This window comes from Hydra vulgaris, chromosome 02 (genome assembly GCF_038396675.1).
Source record: "Hydra vulgaris chromosome 02, alternate assembly HydraT2T_AEP".
Lineage (NCBI taxonomy): Eukaryota > Metazoa > Cnidaria > Hydrozoa > Anthoathecata > Hydridae > Hydra > Hydra vulgaris.
The window spans coordinates 30,819,849-30,835,606 of NC_088921.1; the positions used below are offsets into that span (position 1 = coordinate 30,819,849).

Sequence of the window (15,758 nt, forward strand, 5' to 3'; positions counted from 1 at the left end):
TAATGGTCAGTTGATGAGAAATACTGAACATGTAAAAAAGATGTATGGTACGCAAAGAGTACCTACAAAATCTTTCATAACTGTTATAAAAAATATAAGTTCTGTAAATACAAATCTAAAAAAGGTATTTTATGACAAATACATGCATTGAAAAGTAATATTTTCGATGTTTATACTGATAAAAGTTGTCTCGTCCATTAAAAATATTTCATATTTTTCACCAAAATTTAATTTTTTTAAATATTTTTTTTAATATTATATAATTGCATGTTTATTACTTTATTTATGCATTTTAATATATAAATATAGCCATTTTAATAAAAAAAACCTTCGAAAATAATTTTGGCACAAAAATCTTGATTTTGTCCTACTGTGTTGCGGTTGAAATAAAAGGCTAACAAAAAAGTTGCGCGAAAATTTAAACAATTAGAAAAATATGCGAGCTATTTGTTTATTTTATACTGTAAATATATACGATTTAAGGTACTGAATATTTATTGGATTAGTTTTTTAAATTAAATTATGATCTATCACAATAATTTTTATTATTCTTTTTTTCATAAAAAATAAAGTTTTATCGAGAGTTTCCGAAACCAGATAGATAAGTATAGCCTTTCTTAGATAGACTATACTTACCAGATAGACAGTATCTATCTGGTTATGATTACTTAATTTGATTAAGTAAACAAATAAAGTACTAAATTTCTCTTTCTATATATTTATGGTAACTATGTAGGATTTTATCATTTGTCTTATTCATTTATTGAATTTTTTAATGGCTCTTTTATTGCATTTTTCATTATTAATTTATTTTGTTATAAATTGCATTTTTTAAATTACTTGAAAATTATTTTAATTACTGCTATAAATTACTTATTGTATGAAGTAAGTTCGTTCTAATAAAACTTAAGATGACTAGATAATAGCAAACAAAGTTAAAAATTAATTAAAGCTTCAGTTAAGTGTCCTAAAATAATTTTATTTTTTGGCTTGTTTGCTCTTGTTAGTAGAGACTTTTTAAACATAAGGAATATTTATTGGCTTCAGTACATACATTGACTATCTTATAGCCTGCTGCTACAAGGAACTGCCACTACATCGACTGAGGGTTTGGCATGGGGAAACAATCTTTTTTTATTATTTCAATTAACATTCCTTATGTTTAAAAAGCCTTTACTGATAAGAGCGCAACAAGCGAAAAAATAAAATTACTTTAGGGCACCTAATTGTAGGATTATCTAAAATTTAGTTAAAAATAGAAATAATTAAGTATTTAACTATTAAGAAATAGTTTAGTTTACTTAAGCTGGTATAGCTTAATATGCATATCTATATACTTTATAATATATATACATATACATATATATATATATAAATATGTATATATATATATATATATATATATATATATATATATATATATATATATATATATATATATATGTAATATATATGTAATATATATATATATATATATATATATATATATGTATATGTACATATACATATATATATCTATATATATATATATATATATATATATATATATATATGTATATATATATATATATGTATATATATATATCTATATATATATATATATATATATATATATATATATATATATGTATATATATATATATATGTATATATATATATATATATATATATATATATATATATATATATATATATATATATGTATATGTACATATACATATATATATATATATATATATATACATATGTACATATATATATATATGTACATATATATATATATATATATATGTATATGTATATATATATATGTATATATATATGTATATATATATATATATATATATATATATATATATATATATATATATATATATATATATATAAATATATATAAATATATATAAGCCTCAGTAGGAGTAAATGAGCAAGAGCAGAGAAAAGCTCTCCTATAATGAACATGGAAAACCATGCTAGTAACTCCTCTAACCAGCTTTTTACAAGAGCTTTCGGTTTTGCACAAGCTATCTGCTTTTTTATTAAATAATTGCTTATTAAATACAAAATTTACATAAGTTACAAGAGTATTATTAATTTATTTTTTCACAATAGGTTTTGTTTAAGAAACTAATTTTTTATTTAGGAAACTAATCATTTAATCCAATCTAATTAAAAACATTTGCATTTTAACTGGCGTTTTTTTTTTTATTTTTTTATTTTTGTAATAACCTTGCCTTAATAAAGCATTGCAATTTATTATGCAATTGTTTGTCTATTTTTAAAATGGCTTTTTCATCTTAGTTACAACAATAATGCTTTTCTTTTATAAACAATTTTGCGAACTTGATCATCTTGTTATTAATGTTATAGTGATATTACATAGTGTTTCGCACAAAGGATTTTAGAAAAAAAAAATTCTCAGCGCTGCATATCTGTGTTTGAAAAGAGAAGAAAATCTTTTTTTACAAATTCTACTTCAACCTTATAGTATAATTATGTAATATTTTTATTCACATTTATAATACAAAATTCTGCTTTACAAAAACAAAATTGTTGTTATATAAAATAACTTATATTACTATATTGACAAGTTGTAATCCTGTATAGTTTGTATAATTTATATAATTATAATTGTATAAGGTGTATAGTTAAAATATAATCTCAAACACTACAAAAAACTGTTACGAAAAATAAATAAATATTTGTAAGCAAAAAAAGTCAATCTGAAACTCAAACTTTGTCTTTTTTATTTTATGTAGATGGCACAATCAACATTTTAAAAAAAGAAAAAAAGTGGTTTATACTTATGAAAAAACTATACTTTTGCAAAAGCTGTAAATTGCTCCTGTAAACCGCTATAGGGGAGTTGTAAAAATAAATATTATTACACTCTAAATTATTGCATGAAAATTTTTATTTTATGTATAAATTATATTTTATATATTAATTACTTTAATTATATTATTCACTTTTTTGTGGAATTTTTAATTGTTTTTATAATTCTTTAAATGCCTGCATTCTATTACAATAAGAAAATATAAAATAATTTTATAGCTCTTTGTCAAATTTTTTATCAAATAAATTGTTAATAAATAAATGAATAGCTAGCGTGAAAACCAACGTGAAACAGTGTGAAAGACAACGCTTTTCTAAAGAATATTTTCATGGCGCAATAAATGACGCTTGTTTGTGTGCATGGTGGGAGTTGGTAAAATAATGTTAAATATGATAATATATATATATATATATATATATATATATATATATATATATATATATATATATATATATATATATATATATATATATATGCATATATATATTATAGCTTTTCATTGTTTGTTAATAGCAAGTATAGATTTTAAGACTTTTTGCATTTTTTTTCTCAATGTATTACATAAGCCTTTTTTGTAGCAATTGGATACCTGCGACCAGGAACAAATAGTAATTCAAAACCAGAGCCTTTTTTGGAACCCATCCCCTATGTGTGTGTGTGTCTGTGTGTGTGCGCGTGTTTGTGTGTGTGTGTGTGGATATAGATATGTATAATGATTCTATTTTAAATAACATAGTTATGTTTCCATATTGATTCATATAGGCATGTACAATAAATATGGTAATGTCTGCACGCTGTTTCAATGTAACAGCTGCTAAACGAGAAAATGTTGACCAAGAAAAATCAAGTAATGTCAAAGTTGTAGTTCGTGTTCGTCCTCCTAATATAAAAGAATTAAGTGGTGGAAAAAATAATATTATAAAAGTAACAAATGAATATATGTTAACGTTTGATCCTAAAGAAGATGATTTTTTTAACATTGAAAACAAAAATAGAACTTCATTGTTTGATAAGCGAATTCGAGATCTTCAATTTACTTTTGATCGCATTTTTGATGAAAAAAGTACAAACAATGACATCTTTGAATTCACTACAAAACCAGTCATTGACAGTTTGTTAAGTGGTTATAATTGTTCTGTGTTTGCCTATGGTGCTACATCCGCTGGAAAAACTCATACCATGCTTGGATCACCGGATAAACCTGGTGTCATATTTCTTACTATGATGGAACTCTACAAAAGGTTGATGAAAAATCAAAATGAATATGATGCTGACATTTCAGTATCATATCTTGAGGTAATTTTTAGATAATAGCTGTATGTATTTCTTCTTTGATTTTGTTTAAGCAAATCTGGAATAGAATTTTTAATGTTTTTAGATTTATAACGAAACTTGCAAAGATTTACTTTTACCTAAAGGACCTCTAGCTGTTAGAGAAGATTCTGAAAAAGGTGTTTGTATTAATGGTCTTTCACTTCATAAGGTATGTTCAAAATTTTGCATATTAAATAGTAGACATACATATATACAACTTACATTTTAGGTTCTAATTTTTTAAAAGAAGAAAAACTACTTTTTTTCTCTCTTAGATCTCTTTCATACCTTGAAACAACCTACTGCCTCCTTCCCTAAACAACACATCACATAGTTTTATGGTGTCCACACCTATCCCAGTTTTAGTATTGTATAATTTGTGATGTATTATTTAAACTAAATAAAACTCTCATGATAATTCTCTCTTTTTTTATCATTTGGTTTTCAATAAATCATTAAAAGTTTCTGAAAGTTTTTAGTAAACAAAGAAATTATTATGGTTCAATCTATCTCTGGAGAACTCAAAAATTATTTTTCATAAATCAAATCTTTAGCTGTACCATAGCTATTATACAGCTTAGAAGTCTGTATACCTTTTTTAATAAAATTACATTGTAAGAATGAATGGTAAGACCAGTTATAAAGCCCCTCTTTAGTATACCAAAAATACAGGGAAAAACCATCTAAATTTTTTATTTAAATATGAAGACATGTTCATCATTTTTAAAAGCTATTGGACAACCCAATTGTCTGAACCTAATACTAACTTAATAATCTGATATCACTAAAGATAACAACTTAATTAATAAATTAATAAAGATTTGCAACCAACAAATAAGGGGGGTAAAAATAAATATTAAACTTTATAACAGTGACATGAGAGGCAATTTTAAAGCAGTCATTTGAGTTTTGGGATATAAAAAAAAGAAAGATAATCAAAAATTCGACTGAAAAATACTTCAGTAAAGAATTTAGATTAGACCACATTGATGACTGATTTCATACACTATCTGTTTTATTGGCATTTCAACCTTCAATATATTAGTGGGTAACAAAAAGAAATAATAATAAATGCACAAACTTATATTTTAATATTTAATTACTTTTTTTTTTAAATTTCAATTCACCTCCCCAAGGCCATTGAGGCCACTACAGTTGAGGAGGTTACTTTTAGTTGTGGTTACAACCCTATCTCAACCCTATAACTCTGAAAACAAACCTTGACAAACAAAGCAGCTGCATGGAGAAACAATTTGCAGCAGTACTACCAGGGGTGTGGTGGGGATTGAACTTGGAACTTCTCGCTTAAGAGGCGAGTGCTTTACCACTACACCACTACAGCTATTATTTTAAAGTTGTTGATCAACACTGATCAGCTGAAATAAAAAAATTGATAAGCAGATAATAAAATTTTCTTCCTGATGATCAAATTTAATTTTTATAATTTACACCTAAATTTTATCATTACACCTTTTAAATTTGTGCATATTTTTAAAGGGTTATATTGTTATAAAGTCTGATAATCCACAAAAAAAAACACTGAAACATAAAATTTTTATTTAAGAATAATCTTTTAATAAAATACCATATAAATTTAGATAATTTGCTTTCAAACAAATGGTAGTTTTTTAAAACTCTTATTTCAAACAAATGATAGTTTTTTAACAACTTGCTAACAAAAATGTAGGATTTTAGTTTTTTCATTTAAAAAAATTAAATCTTTACTTTTAGCTAAAACACCCTCTAAGAAAAAAGTAATTTTTTTTTTCCTAGCTGGAGGTTTATATACTGATTCCTTATTAAAAATATTTTTTCCGGGTGGGTTTTTAATAAAATTGCTATAAAAAAAGCTAATAGATAAAAATATTATTTTTGTTTAAAAACTTTTTTAGAAAAAAGTCATAAGTTTTACTTTTTTTTGCGGGTGATTCAGATACTATTTTCTTATTGAATGAAATAATTGTCTGTTGTATTTTGTCTGCATTTATTTTAATATTATAATTATTTTATATTTTCGGTTTAATCAAGTTTAACACTTAAAAGGAAAACTATTCCATCGTTTGGCTATTAATATATAAAATTATTACATCGATTTTTAAACAATTTAAGCAAAAGTAAGTAGTTATTTTGCCTAAATATTTATGATTGGTATATTTATTATTCCGACTTTAAAAGAAATATTAACATTTCTATTTAATGTTATTTCAAATTCATTTCATTCAAAAAAAGTTTATATCATTCATAAAAATTCAAATCATTCATAAAAGTTCATTAACATTTAACTAATAAATAAATTATTTTTTTTTTACTTTAAAAAATTATGATTTTAAACTAAGTTTATTTCGCCAATCAAAAATATTCTGCATTTTTTATCATTTTTTCTTATTCAGTATTATTTTTCTGTTTTTTTTATACTTTTAACCAAAGATTGTTAAAGATTGTTATTGGTCTCAAAACTATTCTTATTCTAATAATCAAAAACATTTAGTTGCTAACTTAATTATTTCAACTTTTTGTTTTTAAAGGTATTTAATATTTTTATTTTTAAGTTTGCCTTGCAATTCTTGTTGATCCAATTTGATTGGCCAGAGTTGATATTGAATCAAAATATCAATTTAAAAGTTTTTTTCTCAATACTCATATAATAGGAAAATAAAAAAATAAATTGTTGTTTATTTGCAAAATATATTATTGGATTATATTGAAATATATTATTATATTATTATATGGTTAATAATTTTGTAATGACAATATGTTAAATAAAGAATAACATGGTTTCTGTAATAAATGTATTTACCACATTTGATGCATATCGGAAATTGAGCAATATAAAAAATATCGCTCAATTTAAAAATTAATGAACATAACGATTACTCAGTTTAAAAAAATGTATTTAAAAACTTAAAAAAAAGTTTTAAATAGGCTCCTAAACATTTTGCTAAATAAATTCAGTAAACTAACAATGAAATAGCCCACAAGCTTTTAGAGCATCATCAATAATAATAGTTCATCAGGAAATAAACTATTGGGTTTAAATGCACAATTTGGATAATCCTACAAAAACGTTGTTAATAAAGTAATTCATTAAACTGCTTTATCTGGACACTAAACTTTTTTATTATAATAATTTCGAACATATGTTAGAGCCTGTTAACTAAGTTACTTGAATATTAGTCCCTGTTAACTAAGTTACTTAAATGTTACTTGATGTTAGTGGTAGATAATTGCATTACTAGTCAGGAGCTCATATATAGTTCGACAGTGTCGACTATATTTGGGCGCTGTCCAAATTGAAAATTAAGGACCTTTTTTTTTCTTTTTCTTTTTTACGGCAAATTTTTCTTTTTCGAGAAAAAACACCAATATTCGGCAATATTTCTGTTAAATTTCTCGGACACGGGGGGTCATCGCAACCCTAATATTTTTCCTAGTATAGGTCTTAGTAGTTTTTAACAATGTTACTTGTATGGATATTAACAACTATGTGTATGAACTTAATGTGTAACAAGTTTTTGTTATTTAAGATAAATTAATTATTATCAAACAGGTTTAATTTGATTGGTTTTATGGGTTTTTGAAGTCTAAATTAAATTTAAACTTGCTGCAATATTTCTTTTAATTCTAAAAGTGATTTTTTCTTTTTAATTTCATAAAGAATTAAATAGTTAATATCTCCTCAATTTGTTAATTTTAACAAATTGGATAAAATAATGAACTTAAATATTTTTTTTAAATATTGAACAATAATTATAATAATATTGGGGTACTACAAGGTTCTATCCTTGGTTCTTTATTGTTTCTCACCAGTCTTATATTGTTCTTCCTGCCAATCTTATGTCTAAAGTGACTCTATGTGTTTTATTTTGACAAAAAGTCACTTTTTGATCACTTATAACAAGTAATCTTGAATCTGATCTCTTTTCTGCAACAGATTGGGATTTGCAGTAGAATGTAAATTTTAAACCAATTAAAACTTATTTGTTTACTGCTGACATAACAAAATTATTGATATTCTTATATTGATTAATGGCAACAACCTTACTTAACCTTACTTAACCTTACTTGTCAATTTTAGATCCTCTTGAATTATCATTTACTACTGACTTCTCATGGAAAACTTATACACAATCTATTGCAAAATTAGCAACATCTAAGATCATCTTTATTTAATGTGCTCTTTATTCCCAATTCCATCTTCTACCTCTACAAATCTCTTATTTGTCCTTGTATAGAATACTGTTGTCATACTTGCGCTTCTACTAAACATATTGTAAATTTAGTTGGACCTACTCTGGCTGCCAGGCTCAAGCCTCTGTCCCATTGTTGTAAGGTTACATCTCTCTAAAGTTTTTCTTTAAGCTTCTTACAGTTTAAGCTTCTTTAAGGTATAAATCTTTATTATAGATTCTATTTTGAACTGTTCCTTCTTTTTCTAAGAAAGATTTGATTTTGTATGTCTCTTTTTGTACTGTTTTTTGAATCGGTAATTTATGTTTACTGACACATTGTCTCACAATTTTGCTCTTATAGGATTTTTCTAAGAAGATTACCCATTATCTGCAGAAATTTTTTTTTTAAGATTTTCTAAATTTTTGAATCATATAAAAGGTATCCATATCTGCTTATTTAAGGGTTTTATTTTTTTTTAAGATTTTGTAAATTTTTTTTTTTAAGATTTTCTAAATATTTGAATCATATAAAAGGCATCCATATCTGCTCATTTAAGGGTTTTATTTTTCTATTCATTAAATGAAGAATTAAACAAAGAATTGCACATGTGTAAATAATGGTGTATGAAATGCAGTAGTGGTGAAGTGGTAGAACACTTGCTTCATGAACAAGAAGTTTTGAGTTTTCAACTTCTATGATAGTACTGGTTCTAGGGAGGTGATACTCAAAAATATTTTCCAACTAGTTGGGCATGGAAATAAGTAGTACTGCAACAGAAATAAGTTTTAAGAAAAAAGTCACAGAATTATTTTAATACTTATTGTTATTTTATTAAAGTTGTTTATTATTTGTTGTAGTTTATTAAAGTTATTTTTGGGTTGTTTTTAATTATTTTTATTTTTTAATATAATTTTTTTAATTTTGTCTTTTAACATCTATGGTTCATTTATGTGGTTTAAACGGGTCGAAACATTAAAGATTCTGGTTTTGGTTTTAGTATGTGTCTGTTAGTATCATTTGTCATTTTTTAATAATTTTTGGTCAGAAAAAAAAGTTATTCTGCTATGGTTTTTTCAACACTATTTAAGTTTTTTTTAAGTTGGTCTTCTACTTTTATTGTAAACATATTTATGTGTTTTTTTTCATGTTATTTTTATATACTTTCATAATTTTATATATTGTATTTTTATTTTTTTTAATAATTTTTTTATATCTTTATGTTTTTATATATGTTTATTTTTTAATACATTATGTTTGTTTGTTAAATTTTTTATTTAACTACTTATTATTCATTTAACTATTAAATTCTTCTCTAGCCACGCAGTGCCGAAGAGTTACTTGAAATGCTACATTTTGGAAATCAGAACAGATCACAGCATCCAACTGATGCCAATCAGCAATCATCTCGATCCCATGCTATTTTTCAGGTTTTAAATATTTTTCATAAGTTTTTTTCAATAAGTGTTCATATCATAATCATGTCATAATGACCAGAATCACATAAACAAGTATCTTAATTTTTGAAATAAAAGCTTCAAGTTAACAGTTTTATTTAAAATTATTCCAAGGTTGTCAAGAAGCAATTAACCAATCATTTGCTTTTTTCAGTATTTGATTTTCATCATCTGATTGAAACTAATTATATTATTTTTCAAAGTTTAATGAGGTAGAAAATTAGTTTGTGTGAAACTCATAAAAGTTAATGCATCTTAGCTCTATAAAAAGTTATATTTATATGTGCAATATGCATTGATGCATACACAATAAACATTGATTCAGTACAGGCTTTTTTTTTTTTTTTTTTTTTTTTTTGTTATTCACCTTCTCAAGGCCAAGAAGGCCACTACAGATGAGGAGGCTACTTAATAGTGGTTATAACCCTCTCTCAACTCTATAACTCCGAAACACGAACCTCGACGAACAAGGCCGCTGCGCGGAGAAACAAGTTGAGCGCGGTACTACCAGGGACGTGGTGGGGATCAAACTCGGAACTTCTCGCTTATGAAGCGAGCGCTTTACCACAACACCACTACCGCTTTACAGGAATAGCGGGCTTTAGCCTATACCTGCCTCAACACCTGTGTAAGTCAGTTTACACTGACACATGGAAGTTAGTGAAAATAAGAGAGTAGTATCAATAAGTATCACTAGTATCAACTAATTGCAATTTGCTGAAGTTCACCTAAAATGAGCAATCAATGATTAGAAAAAAGTTTCCCATATGAATTTAAGTTAAATCTTTTTGGAAACAATGGTAAACAACATTTACAACATCGTATTGGCATGAGAAATGACAATAGGTTCCAAGTTTCAAAACACAGTAGAGGAAGTGTGATGGTTTAGGGAAATTCCTCTGCGCAAGTAATTTGTCTGTTGGTTAAGAATAATGGAAATATGATGGCTATTATTTACAAGGAAATTTTAGAAAATTTTTTTTATTATATGCTGAAAAAACAACCTGCAGAATCGGATATTTCAACAAGATAATCATTGGTGCGGCTGTTATCACTTAAACCAATAGCTGCCTGATGTTTTTTGAAAATTCTATATTCCCTGAATAGGAATGTTTGGCAAATTTTGCATGTAAAAAGACAATGCAGCTGTTAAAAGGCAATACAGCAGTATTATTTTTATTACCATAATTTAGATTTCATACACCATAATTTACACATGTGCAATTTTTTGTTTAATTCTTCATTTGATGAATAGAAAAATAAAATCCTTAAATGAGCAGATATAGATGCCTTTTACATGATTCAAAAATTTAGAAAATCTTAAAAATAAATAAATTTCTGCAGATAATTTTACAATTTGTCTTTCAACTACACAGAAAATTTGTTGCCATCATTTGTAATTTCTTATAATGGTGTAAAATCTGCTGAACATCTGCCACTTGATGCAGATGTTCAGCAGATGTTTTGCATACCTTCATTTTTTTTTCTTGAGTTATAACAAAGTTATAATTATAATCAAATGATTTTTTTTTAAGGAATTTTCTGTATAATACTTCATACTTTTTTGGATTCTGTATAATACTTCATCTTTTTTGGATTATTTTCTTAGCAGACAACAATTTATTTAAGTAAACATCTTTTTTTTTTTTATTTGAATTCACCTCTCCAAGGCCATGAAGGCCACTACAGTTGAGGAGGCTACTAAAGTTGTGATTACAACCCTCTCTTAACTCTATAACTCCGAAACATAAACCTTGACAAACAAGGCCACTGTGTGGAGAAACAATTTGAGTGCGGTACTACCAGGGAAGTGGTGGGGATCAAACTTATTTATTTTTAGTTTATTTTTAGTGTCAAACATTTTTAACACAAACACATTTATTTGTTAAATAATATTGATAGTTATTTTTTATTTACTTTTTTTAGTTTGCGTAAGATATAAATATGCTTTTTCCTTTTTTTTTATTTTTATATCACTATTGTCAGAAGTGATTTAAAAACAAACTTCAAAATTAGAAGTAGTAATAAATTTTACAAACAAACTCTTATGTGTTTATTTACCTATATATATTTTAAAAACTAAGAAAATTTAATTAGTTTATTTTTATTTCTATTTTAAAAAAAGCTTTGGTTATGAATCTGAAATCTGCTTTGCCAGTGTGTCTATGTTTTTTATTCTAGTTAATCAAAACTTACAAAAATGTTTTATAGTTAGTAAGTTTGTTTCGACAAAGCATGTAATTTACAGAAATAAATTTTAAACAAAGCATGTAATTTTAACTTCATTTACAAGTCAAAACAAGTACATAAGATTGTAAATCTTATATAGTAAAAACAATAATGAAGTGATACCATTCAACATGTTGATAACTTATCTTTACTTTCCAAGTCTATATGAAAAGAAATAAGGATTCTTCAAAAAGTGAATTTTTAGCAACATTTTAACGTTTTGTGCATCAAATAAAGGCAAAATTTTTAGCTGACAGTTCTTGTACTTTTTAAGAAATTTTTATGAAACTGTCATCACTACTACATCATATGCATGTTGTTTAACTTGATTTAAGAATCTCTAAATAGCTTATTTTTCATTAATTAAAGTGTTTTGTCTGAAAAAATGCTTTCTTTGATCTTTGCATTTTGTCAAAAAAAAATCTTTTAGCATCTTAGTTGTTTGCTTTTTTATGGCTTTCTTGATGAGTTCATGATAAGTGAGTTCACAAAATTTTAAGTTTAACATGCAGTGGTAATATGTTTTATTTGGATGAAACTAGTATAATATGCTCAACACGTTTAATACCAGGTATTTAATTGTGGTCAATGTTGGCGACGGTAGAGCTCAGCGCCAGTTCAGCTGTCTCATAGACATAAAAGCATTGTTTTGTGTCATCTTTTACCTACCATTTAAAAATTCTATGATCTTTAAGCCTCCTCCAAATTTCTGAAATCTATTTAATATCTAAGTGACAATGAATACTTTATTGTGTCATATGATTCTTTGGTTTTTTTTAAATAAACCGTTGAAGTTTCCTGGAACTCATTTTCTACATTTAAATATAGAAAATGAGTTTGAGGAAACTTCGATTGTCTTTAAATGTAAATGAACTTTGACCTAGAAATGCTGCCATTTATGAAATGCCAACGATTGTTATTGGCAAAACATTAAATCTCTATTGCTGCCTGTTGTATTTTTACAGTGAGTTTAATCAAGTTTGTTACATGTTTCAAACAATTCTATGTGTTTTTGGTTTTGTTTCTTTAGTTAAGACACTAAGTTCTTTTCTATAGTACCAGCCAGATAAGCATCATTTTTAGAAAGAAACAACTTTAGAACAAAATAATAAGGTTGTTCCTGATTCTTTTTTTTTTTAAGAATCTGCAAATTCAAAGTTGTCGTCCTCACATTAAGTTTTATCAATTGCTTGATACAAATAGAACTTTATCTGTCTTCTGGAAAACATCAAAGTAAATTGTTAAATATGTTTTGTGTTTTTTGTTGAAACTACTAAAAATAGTATTAGAAAGACAAAATTCTGAATGACTACTTTGAATAATTACTTTGCTCGTGTCAAGCCTATTACATTTTTATAAGCTTGCTACTTGCTCACATATATAACCAGTCACTGCAACCTTTACAGACAATATGTAATAAAAACTGTTTGTTTTTGTCTTTGAATAGTCTTTTAATACAATTCTTGTATCTAGCAATAAATTTAGCAATAAACTTAATGTAACACTAGCCATCATTTAGATGTTTGAAAGTAATTATTTAAATAAATATGTTCTAAAATAAATATGACTTGTGTGCTAAAAGAAAGCATGGTTTAGTATAAACTCGACTTATAGATTGATATGAAATAAAATTTAAAGTGAGTTTACATTAATGTAAATAAATGTGACTTGTTTTACAAAAAAACACTTTTTGTAAATGTATATTCCATTAAAGGCAAGTTTTTTCAAATATTGAAATGTAAATATAATTGAAAAAAATGAGTTTCAAATTTAAAATCAACATCATGAATTTTTTTTTTAAAGTTAACTAAATTTTTATGTACTAAAAAAAGTGTCATCAGACATTTTAGATTTTACAATTCACTTATGTAAATAAAAATGTTCATAATATTCTACAGGGCTCGAATTAACACAAAAAAATTTTATTACGAAAAAAAAATTTTTTGCCCCCTACCCCCATCCTTGGCGCTATTTTGCGGTTATGGGGGAGGGGAGTAGCAGGGTTGCGTTACTATAAATTATTTTTGTTATTTAGTTCGTAATTGTTATTTTCTTAACATATTACCTCTCATATTTAAATATTATCTTATAATTTTCTGCTTTGGGGAAGTTTAAAATAGCTTAAGTTATAATTTACAGCTTAAGTTGCAGTTTTAGTGTAATGAGCAAGTAGCTTATTTAATACTATTAAAGTATTACTTTTAGTAATTGTTTTTACTTAACATGATTTAAAATAAAAATAGTATAAAATTAAGAGTAAAAATGCAAATACTACAATATTTAAACCACTTTAATTAGTCATAGAAAACTATTGAATACGTTCATGCTGACGATGAAACACGTGTTATTTTTAAAGAGTATTTCATTATTTTTCAGTTGATGTTTTCATTTAATTTTTTCATTCAAGTTATTTTGTAATAAAAAGTGGAACAAAAAAATTAGGTTTAATAAATCCAACTATATTTTCTTAAGTTTAAGAATATACTTAAGTTATTTTTTTAGATAAAATTTTCTTTGAACAGATGTAAAATAATTTATTAATTTTAATTTAAATTTTTTATAACTTAATTTCTATTTTAACTTTGACAATTGCTGGTTTAATTTTTGCAATAGAATGTCTCTACTTTTAAAACTATTTTCAAGAAACAAAATATAATTAAAACTATTCAAAATGTTTATGATTTGAATAAAACTTTCTTTTTCACTTAGACTTTGTTCTAAACCTGATACTGTTACTGTAGCTAGATATACGTTTACCTTTCAGCAACAATTCTTGCTATGCTGAGTATTACGGACTGGGTATTACAGACGCCTCTGAATTAAATTTATAAATACTAAAAATAGATAAAATGTTATAAGTTTTATAATTTTTAAAAATATAAAATTTTTAAAAATTTTTCCAATTTTTTTCAATTTCAAATTTCAATCGCAAAATAATTTGAATGAAAGAATTTTAGAGGACTAAAATTCTTTTGTTCAAATAGATTTTTTTTTAAATAAAATATAAAATTCCGTAAAAACAACTTGTGTATTTATAAAAAAATGTTTGATCTTGATATCGCTTTATATAAAATATTAAAAAAATGGTATTGTATTTTTTATATTCTATTCGAGATTTCTTATTAAAATAATTTTTAGTTGGAAGCTTATATTATGTGTTAAAAGCATATAAGATAAAAATAAAAACATTTTTAAAAACTAATTTTTGTGATTCTTTGACTATATTAAGTAAATTTAAAAGTTGAGGATTGTAAGTTACTGTAGTAAACTTAATTGGTTGTTTTGATTTAGTTTAAAGGTAAATTTACTGTGATGTACTTTATCCATTTAGTAAATCAAACTAAATATAACTTAAAATAGTATTGGCTTTCACACAGAGAACTAAAGTAGTTTAAATTCAAAAGCGCTTTATGTTGAATAAAATCTCCGTGTAAGAGAGCAAAGATCACACTTCTATTCAAATGTTAAATTTAGCGTGATGTACTAATAAAAAGCTTAAACAAAAACATTACTTTTAAGAATGACCAAAAAAAAATTGCTAAATTAGAAAAGAAAAAAAAAAAAACAAAAAAACAAACAAATTTCAAAAAACATTTTTTTAAAGAAAAAACAAATCGCGAAGATATGAAAAGCAATCGCAATTGGCAATTGCGATATGCTTAATTCAAGCCCTGTTCTATTTCATACTATGAAGTATTAAGTTTTAAAAAGTTTTTAAAACTTAATACTAAGTTCTTTTCAATTTTTTCTCAAAA

The 15,758-nt window shown here is 24.9% G+C and overlaps 1 protein-coding gene across 1 annotated transcript in view; it reads left to right on the forward strand.

The window, feature by feature from the left end:
• Nucleotides 1-381: 381 nt before the first annotated feature.
• Nucleotides 382-15,758, forward strand: part of LOC100208225 (kinesin-like protein KIF18A) — a 46,267-nt gene continuing 30,890 nt past the window's right edge. The window contains exons 1-4 of the mRNA XM_065790575.1: nucleotides 382-483; nucleotides 3,599-4,132; nucleotides 4,215-4,319; nucleotides 9,637-9,747. Coding sequence (XP_065646647.1) covers nucleotides 3,614-4,132; nucleotides 4,215-4,319; nucleotides 9,637-9,747 — 735 coding nt within the window. The 5' untranslated portion in view covers nucleotides 382-483; nucleotides 3,599-3,613. The remainder of the gene's footprint in view (nucleotides 484-3,598; nucleotides 4,133-4,214; nucleotides 4,320-9,636; nucleotides 9,748-15,758) is intronic.